Genomic DNA, 15,395 nt, shown 5'->3' with positions numbered 1-15,395 from the left:
TATCAATTGTTGCTATGTCTTTCTTAGATTTCTAGATTACTCTGAGTACTTTTAAAGGTAGCAAACCTTCCCAGCCCCCCTCCAATAAGAACTTATGTGTTATACACATTCACTCGACACACACATACATTTTTGTTTTTTTTTTTTTAAATTTTATATTTCTTGTAATGATAAGCCACCAATAACTGCTTTAATCCAGTATTGAGCCCTTTTAAGACTTTTAGTGTATTTTTCCTTCTAATCCAAGGATCTGGACAGAATCTTTGTTTGTTTCTTTGTTTTTGTTTGTTTGTTTCTTTATTAATATTAACGGTCAACTTGTGTCAACTTGACACAGCCTAGAACGACCTGAAAAAAAAGTCTTAATTGAGTAACTGTCTTTATCGTGTTGGTTTGTGGGTCTGTCTGGAGGCGTTATCTTGACTGATAACCGGTCTAAGAAGCCTTAGCCCAGCGTGATCGGGGCATTCACTAGACAGGTGATTCTGGGCTATACAAGGAAGCTACCTGAGTATGAGCCAGGAAACAGAAACCTGTGGTTTCTGCTTCAGATTTCTACCTTAAGTTCTGGTATGACTTCCTTCCATAATGGGTTATTTCCTGGAGGTTTAAAGGTTGAAAGCTAAATCAAGCCTTTTCTGTTTTCTACCCAAGTTGCTTTTAGATAGTGTTTTTTAAAATAATTATAGTAACATAATTTCTCTCTCTCTCTCTCTCTCTCTCTCTCTCTCTCTCTCTCTCACACACACACAAACATACCACCACCACCACCACCACCACCAGAAGCCATGCCATCTCACTAGCTATAAGAAAGTATTCCAAAGAACTAAAACTGTAAGTACAGATTTGCATCGCCCTTGGTGTGCTCTCTCAGTCAAGTGGGCATTTACTTAGTTATATCTCCATGGCTACCTTGTCTGTACTGATATCCTCTGGGCTTTAGGTTTATTTAGTATGAGCAGTACCCAGTACTGCTGACTAGGTAATGTTCTGTGTCCAGACTCAGGTGCTGTTCCTTCTTCAATGTTCTTCAATGTTTTAGAATACAACTCAACATCCCCCCTCCCCTCTATAGATAGAGATGTGGTCTCTCTTTCATTGTTTCAAGATAATACAATAGTGAATATTAACAAAGATTCAGAACTCATCACTAAGTAGGCAGTTTTGTTCTCAATATATCCAGCTCTATCTACTATGCTCTTTGGCCTATCTGGTATGTTCTTGAATTTTAGAGAAGAAAGGAAGAAGTGATGGTGTAAGGGATTTCCACTTTACAGATGATAAATAACAGAATTAAGACTATTTGGCTTTAAATATTTTAATTAGTACCTTCATCAACCTTCCCATGCATCCACAAACCTAACATCCAGCCACTCATCCATCCACCTATATACATACTCTGTTCATCCATTCATCCACCTACCCATCCCCTCACCTACCCACCACCTATCCACTCATTCATCTACCCACATATCTATCCATCCATCCATCCATCCATCCATCTATCCATCATCCATCAATCCATCCACTCATGTATCCATCCATCCATCCATCCATCCATATACCCATCCATCCATCCATCCATCCATCCATCCATGTATCCATCCATGTGTCCATCCATCCATCCATGTATCCATCCATGTATCTATCCATGTGTCCATCCATCCATGTATCCATCCATGTATCCATCCATGTATCCATCCATGTATCCATCCATCCATCCATCCATCCATCCATCCATCCATGTATCCATCCATGTATCCATCCATGTATCCATCCATCCATCCATGTATCCATCCATCCATCCATCCATCCATCCATCCATCCATCCATCTATGTATCCACCCATGTGTCCATCCATCCATGTATCCACCTATCCATCCATTCATCCATGTATCCATCCATGTATCAATGTATCAATCCATCCATCCATCCATGTATCCATCCATCCATGTATCCACCCATCTATCCATTCATCCATCCATCCATGTATTCATCCATGTATCCATCCATCCATCCATCCATCCACCCATCCATCCATTCATCCATCCATCCATGTATTCATCCATGTATCATCCATCCATCCATCCATCCATCCATGTATTCATCCATCTATCCATCCATCCATCTATCCATCTATCCATGTATCCATCCATCCATGTATCCATGTATCCATCCATCCATCCATCAATCCATCCATCCATCCATCCATCCATCCATCCATCCATCCATCCAGCATGTTCAGAACTCCTTCCTGCTTCACATGGGTTCTGAAGCTGTAACTTATAAAAATACTTCCAAAACTTGTGAAGTACTAACACATCAGAAGAATATTGACAAATACATGCAATTTTATAACATAAAAGTCATATTCTAAGTGCTCTGAGACCATGTCTTTGGTTGTAAATGAAGAATTAACAGATGAAGAAAAGCTACTAGGGTTTTAATGAAAAAATGAGGCAGGCTAGGTGTTAAGACATCCTGGGGAAAACAAAAGTCAGAAAAATCAAAGTAATTTGTGGAAATACTCAGAGTATCAGCGTGACTGGCATATAGGATCTCACAGTGAGGAATGGCTGACTCCTCACTCTGTGGCAGTTTGTTTGGGATCAGCCCATGCTCAGCTGGACATTCTGTTAGAATGAAAGGTGGAGCTGTATGCACTGTAAGGACAGGAGTAAGTGGCTAAAGCCACTGATTTCTCAGAGAGGATTTCCTGGTCTCAAACACCCTGAAGCACTGTTGTTTAGGCAAAATACTTTCTGGGTCAAATGTAAAAGGAATGAAGTCATCCCAGCAGCAAAGACAACCCAAAATGGTGGGTTATTAAATTGAGTGGAGCAAATGCTGACAGGAAAATGTACTAAATAGAAAAATTTGTGGAATAACACCATTGAAGAGCTTCACAACAGAGCTTTGAGTAGGTTTTATTTATTAATTTTTTTTTTTTTTTTTTTTTTTTTGGTTTTTCGAGACAGGGTTTCTCTGTGTAGTCCTGGCTGTCCTGGACCTCACTCTGTAGACCAGGCTGGCCTCGAATTCAGAAATCCACCTGCCTCTGCCTCCCAAGTGCTTTATTTATTAATTTAAACAAAGTTATTGTGTAAGTAATTTTTACTGAGCACTGTTCCAGGCATGATTCTAGGGAGATTTGTGAATTTATTGACTAGTGATTTGCTTACAGTGTGTTCAGTACCTGTCTAGGCACTGAGATGAACAAAACAAAACAGATGGCCTTCATTCTCCATGGAGCCTCTGTTCCAGGTGTGAAGAGGCAGTAACCCCAAATATGGGGAACAGAGGGTTTGATGGAAGAGACTGAATGATATGAGTGGATGGCATGAGAGAACAGGATCACAGGAAAGGTGATGGCTTGCAGAATGAAGGTTGATGGGATATTGGTTAGAAGGAACAGAAAGGGAGGGGGTTAAAGAGAGAGACTCACAGTCATAAGGTCTTGTGACCCAAGAGGTGACTCCCCACAGCAAAGTGACATACTGGGTTTGAAATGACTGAATTTAAGATTTTGGTGCCACATTAATATGTAGCATATAGCTATTTGCTTACATCAGTATTTTGTTGTTGTTGTTGCTTTTTGTTTGTTAAAAATCTACCTTTAGTAGGGTTTTGGCCTTCCGGGGAAGATGATGGAAACACAGGTTTTAGCTAGGCTTGTTTTTGCAGCCAGCCTAGACCTTTCTGTGTTTTGTTATTTTGTTAGATGACTCAGAACTTCCAAAGTTTGCATGACACTGACTTGAATCTGTGAGAAGAGTAAGGAAAGAGTGAGCTAAGGACTGGAGATGTGTATTTTGGGTTTATAAAAGTTTAAAATTAAAACAGAGTTGAACCTGAGGTGTAGTTTGTTAGCCATGCTCCCTGGAATACAGAAGCCCTGGGTTTGGTCCCCAGCACTGTATGTCTGTAATCCTAGCACTCAGGATATGAAGGCATAAGAATCATAAGCTCAAGATCTTTGCTTATTTTGCGAGTTGAACATCAGCCCAGGATACATGAAACCATCTCAAATCAGCCGACCACCCAACTGATCAACTGATCAATCCAAAGAAACCAAAACCACCCAGAGAAACAAAAGTAGGGATGGGTCAGCCTTCCCCACAGGTGAGTGTAATTGGAGGTGAGAAGAAGCAATGGAGCCCTGAGTGTTTGCAAATAGACTATTATAGGGGGACTGTCTGAGGGGGATGTTGCTATCATAGAAACAAATAATAACACTTATCCTATACTATATCTATGCATATACATAAATCTGCCTAGGTTTGTGTTTGCCTATGACTGTAAAAACATAGGCATATTCTTTTTGATCATTACAGTGCCCTGCTGATTTACGGATGTCCAGGAGCGACTTCTTTCAGACTATGAATCTTGTAGAATGTTTTAGAAGACATACAAGTTGCAGAGGGCTAACTTAAGGAGATAGGGACACAGACAAAGGCCGAAGATACCAAGAAGCGGGATGGTCCATTTGCCATGCACACATTTTCAGTGATTTCTCCCCAAGAATAGACACCATTTCTAGAGATTTCATAAAACTGTAAAACTCTATTTTTAAGATTTGTTGGAAGCTTTTAAATTCCAGACACATATTTCCTTTGAGAGGATAAACCTTTGTGTCTCAAAACAGAGATGCCTGTTTGTTAGCTCTCTGAGGTCTGCATGTTTGTGCACGAACCCGCCAGTTTTTCTTGCATTTTGAAGTGTACGCCTAACTGGCTGTTCCCACTGATTCCTTTACTCTTCTCACACTGTTAAGCTGGTCTATGGGGAGCAGACTTCTCTCAGTCCACATGACTAGAATCTGTTATTGCTAATGGAAGTTGTGCATGAGTGTGAGGAGGTATACAAACGTGGGTAGAACCCACATTTAGAGTTTCAAAGTCATTTTTTATTTAGCCATCATGAGAGTCCAGTATAATCTCTCCCTGTCCTCCAAGTGCTGCTTGACATTGATTACAGGTATCTGGTGATGGGTCTGCAGTTGTGACTTTAACAGGTGTTAGCATGTCTTTCCTCTGTTTCAGCTGAGAAGTGTTGAGACTGAAATGGTCACAGCCATTAAGAGACCACCCTGTCAAACACAGTTGCTCTGTTCCCTGCAAAGATCTACTCCATAGACCTTGGTGCAAGAACCAGCATGCTGCCTGGTTTTCTTTTCTGCCAACGGTGCTTACGTACTGCACATGTTTTCTTTATGTGTATATTAATAAAGTTTTGCCTGTTATAAAAAGAGAGAGACCTCCAGTTAAATTTCTCATCATACTCGTTCTGTGTTTCATATAAGTTCCGAGTTAAGGAACCAAATAAGTGGACTCTGGAGACAACAAGGTTGATCATGGTGTTGACCATGGCGTCTCAGGATGTCCAGAACTTCTTCCAACCTTTGTCTTCCTGGCTATCCCGAGTTTATGAAGCTCTCCAGCAAGCCGGGGATGCGCTATCTGCTTCACTAGTTCTTCTTAGCAAACACGACTCAGCACTGAGTGATAAGCCAGAGCAGGACTTCGATGCTACTCAGATTCAGGAAACCTGCTTGGAAGATGAAGAACAGGACGACAACGTTAGTCCAGAGGAGGCGAGCTCCCTGTTTCTTGACGAGGACCATTTCTCATGCTCTTTTAGTGATCTGCAGGACTCTGTCCAAACACCAAGCCCCAGACTTGGTCAGCAAGCCAAAGACTCAAGCTCTGTAATTCCCCAGTGGCCCAATAAGATCCCAGGGGGCCCGAAGCCCCGACATGAGCTTTCTTCTATCACCGAGGAAGAACATCACTCTGAGAGGCAGAGATGTGCCCTTCAGCATGGCTCTGACACCCAGTTCCCTGGCACTTTAGAAAGCGTTAATGGAAGAAAGCAAGGTAAGCTGGTCGGTACCATTGTTTCTGTGCTCCTCCAGATGCCTTGTAGAGTTCCGCTTTGATTTGTTTTAAGTATTGATTGTAAGCATTGATTTTACCTTTTCTTTGCTACTTACACATCCCCTCATCCTAGCTTCTGATTGAGAGATACAATCCATAGGAATATTTTTGTTCTGTGAAGCCTTACAAGATCCATGTTTGGGCTCCATCTTTCAAAATAATAGTTCTGAGCAAGTGAGAAGCTTAAAATGAATCCGAGGGTTCTGTTTGAGAAGTCCCTGTGCACATGCCACGGTTTTTAAAATATCTTTAAAAAATGTTCTTTTCCCCACCCCCTTCCCTCTAGGTTAGGAATTTCTAGATGTTACTATATTATTCAGCGTGAAATCCTGTGCAAACAGCCATACTTGTTGCAGAATTTGTAGTTGATAACACTCCAAGAATACTTCTCACAGTGTCTGACTGGGATGGGATGTGAGATGCCAGTAGATGGGAGATCTCTGAAAAAGGATGCTTTCATTTGATTTTAGCCTGGAATGATAAGGCCGTAGTTAATAAGAGTTGCCCAGGACACTTTATTTTGTCAGAACTGAGCACAGAGCGGGGCTTTAATAAAAGTGCTATGGATATAATACAAATGTAATTAACTCTGGGAAAGATACAGGCATATGTTTCAACATAAATTTTTCATGGCTGTAATCTTCTAACATGGAGAGTACTCCCAGAGACAGAGGCAAATGGTAGGCTGGGGTGAGGGGATTGAATATGTGTGTCATGTGTGTATGCACATAGTCCATACATATTAGTAGATTATTCATACCCAGAAAAGTCATTAATTCCTTTCTTGTTGGAGGGAGCCAACATTTCTAGGATACCATATTGTCTCTTTATTTTCAGTGATTCTTCCTAGTGTTGCCTTTTAGGTAAAAGTCTTACCAGACACATGGGATCTTGGTGGATAAGGAAACAAAGTATCTTACTCTTTTTATAACACCCCCTTTTCTCACTGCATGAGCATGTGTGAATGTGTATTCTTTTGTGCGTATGTGCTTGTGCATGTGAACATGTCCAAACACTGAGTGCCTTCCTCAGTTGTTCTCCATGTATTTTGAAACAGGGTCTCTCACTGAACCTGGGGCTTGTCTATTTAGCTAGACTAGCTGATCAGCAAACCCTGTCATTGCTGGCCCCAATACTAGGGTTATAAGTACACACCTAACTTAGCCTTTTCACACGTGTTGGTTCTGGGCATCCAGACTCAGGTCATCATGCTTTTATAGCAAGCAATTTAAAGGCTAAGTCCTGCCCCCCACCCATACAATGCTTTCTTAATTCTTACTGAAGACCTGAAATGAGTTGGTGAAATCAGGCAGGCAAATCACTGTTTTGAGTCTTCTTTTTTTCTTCTCTCTCTCTCTTTTTTTTTTACATTTATTTATTTTTTATTGGATATTTTATTTACATTTCAGATGCCATCCCCTTTCCCCATTCCCCCCCCTAGAAAACCCCTATCCCATGCCCCCTTTTCCTTTTTGCTTTTATACACTTTTTAAAAATGTTAATCAAAGGCTTTATAAGTTTGGTAATGTTCAATCAGAAGTGTAACCCAATATCCAACCTAGATATATCAACTATCTTTGACTGGTGGAGACTTTTAAAGTTATTTGTAATGTAGTTGGTAGAATTTTAGATTCAAGTTGAAATTTTATTCTGATTTTTAGAGAATTCTTGCCTAATTTGTACGGTGTTTGAAATTTACATGAATTTGCCTTAATAGATGCCGGGCAGTGATTTTTTTTGGTTAATTTTCATAACTGTAAAATATGAATGCAAACATTAATTAAACCAAATCTTCAAGTCATGCGACAGAGGCTATGGTGGTATCCTGTCTGTACCAGCCATGGTGAGTGTCACCTTAGCTGTGATATGGTAGGACTTGGCAGAAGGAGAACGAATCCTTTTGAGGTATAGTCACTCTTAGTACGGTTGCAGAACATTGCCTATGCTCCACCAATGGGAAGACAGAGTTTAGGTGTTCTGATCTTAGAGCACACTTCTTTATTCCCTATTAGAAACATGATTTTCACAAGATGAAATTTACCTTAGCCTGTCCACTACTGTTTGTTACTGTTTAGAGTATCTTGTAACCACTGCCTCAAGAAAGGTACAGAACAGTTTCATTATCTCAAATAATTCCTGGACTTCTTTCTGTAGGCAATCCTCATGGCTACCTCCACTTGTGGCGAACATGAGTTGATACATTTTTCTGTATCATTATATGTGCATGTACATAGTCCATACACATCAGTAGATTATTCATACCCAGACAAACTCATTAATTCCTTTCTTGTTGGAGGGAGCCAACATTTCTAGGATACCATATTGATACTATGGGATACCAAGTAGAGTATATTATATGAAAAAAGTCTATTTCCAATGAAAGAAAATAGATTTGTATTATAATTACTGTTGCTGTTGGTGGTTTTAGAATGTCATCTAAGTGAAACGATGGAGTTTGTGTCCTTTCAAATCTAGCTTTCTTCACTTACTGTAACACTTTTCAGCTTGGCCCATCTTATGGCCTCTTTATGTTGCTGAAATCCTACCCCATTGGAAGCATGCTCCAGTTTGTTAATTGGTTTGTCTACCGAGGGATAGTTCACTTGTCCCTGGTTTTACTTCCCTCCAAGAATCAAACTCATCCATCCTTTTTCTTGTCTGGTCATGCTGGGTCCTCTCTCTGTGACCAGATTAAACTAGAGTGCTGAGAGAGCGCATTCTTAGTCTTCCACTCGGCAGAAAGCTTTCATGACTACTTCAGGGCTAAACCGTTTAAAGAAGGTCCTCTGCACCAGTGGCTAGATGTTTGTCAAAAGAGAATATTGAGGTTAAACGGGTGTGTTTTTTTTTTTTTTTCCAAGCTGAAATAAGCATGAGAACCTTCTTGTTTGCCATGTTGCAGCAGGTCGCACTGATTGGCCTTTTTGAGATGTTGAACTAGACCAAGATGGCATGTAGAAAATCCTTCTTGTCAGGCTGTGTTGCTGCTTTTATACATTGATGAACGTGACTGGCTGGTGTTTTGCTGAGGACTTTTCCATGGGTTGTCGTCAGGGATTTTGACGTGAACCTGTCTTTTGTGGTGCTGTGGATGAAACTCAGATCCCTGGACATAATCTACCTGCGTTCCTTCCTCCCCCTGAATCCTATATTACTAAGTATGAATTGTCGTTGTTACTTTTGATTAACCTCTAAATAATTCAACACATACCTCTTTAAAACCAAGCAGGCGACTTGTTATTGCCAGGTGCTTGCAGAAATGAAAGGAAAATTGAAATTCTATTCTTCACCCTCTGGGTTTGCAGTTAAAATGAGAAGCAGGCATAGCCACGGCCATGCATGCATGCATTCTGTATGAAGACACAGAGTAAATGCACACGGAGACTTAAATGTGCTTTGGAGCTGGGTGGCAGGAAAAACAGATGTTAGTCCTGCCTGTGGGGGTGGGGGTGGGGTGGTCTGAGAAGGGCACATTTACTAAGGGAAGTCACAGTGGAAGACATGGAAGGCAAGGTGAGTGTTTTCAACAGTGGCAGAAGACAACAGGCCATGCACACAAACGGTGACAAGATCAGTATAGCAACGACTTACAGCCCAGGGCAGAAGGCTGGAGCTGTGTGGGATTTCTCAGGGCTGGAATGAAAGCTCAGCAGTGCACACAGAGAACCACCATGGTCAGACACACTCTGAAGATGCTTTTCATTAATACTGCAGAAGGTGTCTGATCCATGACATGCTCTCTAGCTAAGGTGTGGGAGCTACGGTGACAACTTTAAGCCAGTACCATTTTTTTTATTGACAATAAATTTTTTTTTTATACAATATTCTCTACTTATGATCTTGTTTCCCCCTACACCTACTATTTCTTCCTCACCTCCCTTCCTATCTGGATCCACAAACAGGTATCTAAGGGATAATAATAAAATAAAATAAACAAAAAGAAAACAAATCAGAATATGACAAAATGATCAAACAAACAAACAACAACAACAACAAAACAAAAAAAGCCAAATAAAAAATACAAGTTATGTATATAGATGCAGAGATACATGCATCTGAACATTCAGGAATCCCATAAAAACCACAAACTAGAAGCTATAACATACATGCAAAGGACCTGTAAGATAGAATGAAACAAAATAAACCAAAGCACAAAAAGAAAGCCCCTGCCTTGATGTAACCTTAAATGAGACCGAGAGCCTCCAAAGACGACATTCGTTTTGTTTTGGCCGTCTACAGCTGGGTATGGGGCTCGCCTTTATGAGTAGTTTGTTTCTCCAGTGAAACTCCCCAGGAGAAAACTAATTTTTCATTTGCAAGTGGCTATCAGTTGGAGATAGCTTCTGGCCCCGTGCTGGAATGTATGTTCCCCCGTCTCATTTCAGCTTAGCATCCTGTCTGGTACAGATCCACGGAGGCCTTGTGCACAGTCTCTGTACGTTCTTATGGGCAGTGGTCCTGTTGGTCTGGCAGGCCTTGATTCCCTGGTGCCTCCCATTCCCTCTGGCTCTTACAATCTCCCTGCCTCTCTTCTTCAGAGTTTCCTGAGCCCTGAGAGGAGAGATGTGATGAAGACATCCTTCTTAGGGCTTATTGTTGTAAGGTCTCTCACTCTCTGCGTAACGTTTTGACTGTGGTTCTCTGTATTTGTTCCCATCTGCTGCACAAGAAAGGATCTTTGATGATGGCTGAGCAAAGTGCTGATCTATGAATACTTTGTCACAATGAGCAGAATGTCATTAGGAGTCATTTTATTACTATGTTCCTTTAGCAAAACAGATGTATTTAGATCTCTCTGACATCCCTGGACTATCTAGTCTCAGAGTCTTAGCAAGCTTTGGGTATGTGTTTCATCTCATGGAACGGGCCTTAACTTGAACCAGATGTTGGTTGGTTACTCCCACAATCCTTGTGCTACTATTGCACAAGGGCATGTTTTAGGCCGGTCACTCTTATAGATACAATGGTTTGTAGCTGGGTTTGTGTTTACCTTTCTCCTTTGGTACCATACAGAGTATCTTCCAGTATCATTAACACTAGTGTGTAGGGGTGAAGGTTCTAGGGAGGCACCAGTTTGACTTCTCCATGTTCAATGACTTGTAGAGGTATTTCAACAGATACTCTTGACATGTCATTGGTTTTCGTATGTGTGTGATGCTGACTTCACAAAATGAATTCAAAAGTGTTTGTCTTCCTTGTCATCCAGAAAATTTGTGTAGATTTATTATTTATTAGTGCTTAATAGATATTTTTGGCCAAGGGCTTTATTTGTGTATGTGTGTGAGGGGAAGATAGAGAGAGATAGAAATAGAGAGAAGGAGGGGGAGAGAGAACATGAGAGAGCAAGCACGAAGTCAGAGAATAACATGGGGGATTCCATTCTCTCCTCTGTGTGGGTCCCAGGGATGGAACTTAGACTATCATCGTTGGTAACAAGCACTTTTCCCCACTGCACCATCTCATGGGCCTCTAATTAAGGGTTTTGAGGGTTTGAATTTTTGTGTTGGGAAGGTTTGGAATAAGAATTTACTTAATAGATATCTTGATTTTTCTTTTTAAGTGATTTTTGGCATTTTGTGTTTTTCAAGGGTATTTTCATTAATACTATTGAATTTATTTCATGCTATTTCTTGATTACCTAATGTTTTTAGTTTTTAAATTGACATTTGAAGATATTTTTGCTTTGGTCTGCCTGTAAGGAGAATTGTCTGTCAATCTGTCTATATTTTCTGCAAGAAGCTACCTTTTACTTTTATTAATTTTCCCTTCATTTCTGGTTCTTAATTTCATTGGTTTCTGTTATTCTTGTTACTTCATTCTTTCTTTGGATATATATATTTTACTTGAATGCTACTTAAGATACAAATTCCTCTCTAAGCAATGCATTATCTGCATTCAACAAATACAAATGTGTTGTTTCTGGTTTTATTATCATTCAAACTAGTTTATAATGCACCCTCTTAACTTATTCATATGGTGGTTGTTTAAAACTATATTGGTTAGATTCCAAACGCCGAAGATTCCAGGTATTTTTCTGTGGTTAATTTCTAGCTCAACCACACAGTAGCCCGAATTTATATTTTTTATTACTTAAGTTTTAAAAAGTTAACATTTGTGGTTGGATATTCACCTCTCTGGGGAAAAACCATTCAGATTTGTTCTGCTAACCTGGGTGTGTGTTTCCTTGTAGACTATTTTGTGTGTACTTGAAGAGTAACTCTGTGTGCTCAGCATAATATATAAACGCTATAATATAATATGATATAATGTGATATAATATATAATTGAGCTAAGTTGACTGAGGTGCATTATCACATTTTCCAATACTTGTTTAATCTATTGATTTTTTGGGGGCAGGGAGGGTACTGTTTTGTTCGATTGACTAGTGAGAAAGAGGTCTGGGAGTCTGAAACTCACCTTGTTGACTTGGCAAATTCTCATTTCCATTTTTGTCTGTTTTTTTTTTTTTTTTTCTATTGTAGACTGAAGCTCTATTGGTACAGAAGGCACATCTTAAAAATGTGTCTTTGGACTCTGAAGTGCCTCTGTAATGTGGCTTTTCATAGTCCAACTATTGTAATCGAATAATATTTGAGCTGGAGACCTTGATTATTTTGTCTCCTAATACAGTGTTGTTGTTGTTTTTAATTTCTCACATAATTTATGGGTAAGGATGAAACATGGTATATGGGGAAGGAAAACAGAACAGGCTGCCTAATGTTAGGCCCTTACTATAAGGGTGTTTCAGAGTTGTTCAGAACTCAAGCTGGGTTTTCATTTGGTGTCAACTTTGGTGTCAACTTTAGCGCAATAGAGGCCTTAAAACCTTCAATTTGTGCCTTCAAAAAGGTGTTTGGATGGAGGGATAAATGAATGAGGGGCTGGTATCCCATGAAGGAGTTCTGAAACTCATGGGAAGTACAACTAGCTAGTCCTGTTGACATGTCTGTGAAAAGTTACAGTCACACATATCATAACTTCTGAGATCATCTTGTCAGAGGTGAGCAGTCAGAAATCTGCAGACCAGGGTGAGTCAGAGTGATAGACAGAGGCAGAAAGGTCCTCCAAAGGTAGGGAACCAAAAACTTTTGTGAATGTTAACATGTCAACAGGCTGACAGATCATGGGGCCAACGTTCAGATCCTTATGACTTCTGTGCTGAGAGTTAAGCCTCCTACAAGCAGCCGAGAATTAACAAAGAAAACCTAAGGGTGATCCGGGAAAGCTCTGTATTAGAATAGCTCTAACAGCAGGCCTGAAACTAAGTTGGAGGGAGCAGTATGCACTAGGAAGGAACCTGTGTAACTCAGCATGAATGTGTAATGACAGAGAGCTGCCAGTGTGCTGTCATTGCTCCACCAAGAAGGCATTTCATAAAGGAAGTCTTTGGTATGGCTCTGGAGTTCAGTGGACTGTCTTCCTACTAGAGATAGAAGTCCAGGTCCTAGACACCTGAAGGTGCGATGCTAAGGAGTTCACGATTGGAGGAGAGTCAACATCTGTAGGTACCCAACAGAAAAGAAAGAGAAGAAAACAGACCTATGCAGAGAAAGAGAGAGAGAGAGAGAGAGAGAGAGAGAGAGAGAGAGAGAGAGAGAGAGAGAGAGAGAAAGAGGAGAGGGAAGGGTGGGGTCCATCTTCTTCCCTTTCTTTCATGTTTGGTGCCTACAGATGTCTACTGTAGTTGGAAGAAGAAATGGGGAAAACTAGGTTTCTTCTTTCTTACTGGAAAGGGAAGCCTTCAAATTCAACCTTAACATCATTCTGACATTGAATCTCATCCACCTGTTTCTGTTTCACAGGAAGCAAAGAGCCATAGGAGATACAGGAGGGACCCATGCTTGTGGAGGTAGAGGATGGGTATCTGTAAAGAGAGGTGTTCTACCTTGGCCTCTCTTAATCACATGTGCATTCAACACTCTGCCACACACAAAGGGTTGTGGAGAACTGACGGGCACAAATGAGACGAGCCACAGGCTGGCTCTTCCTTAGCTTCTTCCAAAGCTGTATTGTTTGTCTAATCTGTTCCCAAGGACCCAAAATTGTTTTCAAAACCCTGGCTCTTGAGTATGAGGTGACTGGATTTGTAGCATGGCCTTTGAGTGAGACAGTTTTGTTTTACCAGGTTACTCATGACTATAGAAGGAGGAACAGCACTAAGTTGCCTCCAGGGACAATTCACTTTTCTCCCTTTTCCTGAGGTGAAATGACCTATGTATTTGCTCCAGTTGTTTTTTAGCCACTGAACAAATGCTCTTGTTTGTCTTTAATCAGAATAAACACTCAGCAACACTCGGATGAGTGACCAGACTCTCAGCTGTACAGATGCTAAGATACCTGTAGGTTTAATATATATATATATATATATATATATATATATATATATATATATATATGTGTGTGTGTGTGTGTGTGTGTGTGTGTGTGTGTGTGTACATTATATGTATATGTGTGTATGTATGTATGTATGTATAAGCTATAAGTTAGTATCTTAAAGAATCTTCCTGTGCTTATTTTTTCCCTGACACCCAGGGGCAGTGTAAGCCATTCTGCTGAAGAGACATTTGCAAAGAGGCGAGGAAGAACAGCATATTAATCTGTGATTTATGTGCACTTTTTGAAAAGCCTTATCAAGCTCGCTTTTCTCATTTAATCTTGAGTTCTTTTCATAATGTCGGATCTTGATTTTATGTTCCTTAATGTGCCATATTTTTCTGCACAATAGATTTTAAGCTAAATTGGCCCAAAACAAGAGGGATGCTGAATGCTTTTTGTAACCATGGAAACATTTCTGGGCACTTACAGAGGACCTGGCTGCCAGTAGTAAATGTAACAGAGAAAATAGACACGCTTCATTTAGCAGTTGCTGATGATTAAGAGGCAGAGAGACTACTTACAGTGACATCCCAAGATAGGCCTTTTGGTTTAAAGTCCCAGATCCAAACACTAACTTCCCACCGGAGAAGCAGCTGTGACACCCTTGATATGTCATGGGAAGGAGTTCTAATCACGTTTGAAAATCAACTTTGTTTTCAGATTTTCACTTGAGGTTTTTTTCTTTGTGGCTTTTTTTTTTTTTTTTTTTTTTAAACCACATATATTTGTTTCCAAGAAATATGCTTGCTATTTCCTGAAATAGCCTGCTAATGGAATTAATGTGTTTCAAGTCCAATGCCATAAAGAACTTTAGAAACAATCTTTGGAAAGGTGGAATGTATTTAAAAGAGAGAACAGCAGGCTTTGAGAGCATGGTGACATCATTTGACTTCCTAGCCAGGTCTCTGTAGTAGGGTGTCTTAGTTAGGGTTTTCATTGCTGTAAAGAGACACCATGATCAAGCAACTCTTATAAAGGACAACATTTCATTGGAGCTGGCTTATTGGTTCTGAGGTTCAGTCTATTATCATCACAGCAGGAAGTATGGCAGCTTCCAGGTAGGCATGGTGATGGAGAAGCTGA

The 15,395-nt window shown here is 40.3% G+C and overlaps 1 protein-coding gene across 5 annotated transcripts in view; it reads left to right on the top strand.

Annotated features, from left to right (window-relative positions):
• Syt16 (synaptotagmin 16) overlaps window positions 1-15,395 on the top strand; it is a 233,571-nt gene that overhangs the window by 142,799 nt on the left and 75,377 nt on the right. For 3 of the 5 annotated variants that reach the window (XM_076922000.1, XM_076922001.1, XM_076921999.1), the window contains exon 3: window positions 5,043-5,876. The exons of the other annotated variants lie outside the window; for them this stretch is intronic. In XM_076922000.1, coding sequence (XP_076778115.1) covers window positions 5,354-5,876 — 523 coding nt within the window. In that variant the 5' untranslated portion in view covers window positions 5,043-5,353. The remainder of the gene's footprint in view (window positions 1-5,042; window positions 5,877-15,395) is intronic. 5 annotated transcript variants of the gene reach the window in all.

Source organism: Arvicanthis niloticus, chromosome 23 (assembly GCF_011762505.2).
Source record: "Arvicanthis niloticus isolate mArvNil1 chromosome 23, mArvNil1.pat.X, whole genome shotgun sequence".
NCBI classification, from domain to species: Eukaryota; Metazoa; Chordata; class Mammalia; order Rodentia; family Muridae; genus Arvicanthis; species Arvicanthis niloticus.
This window is presented reverse-complemented; position numbering and strand designations above follow the sequence as displayed.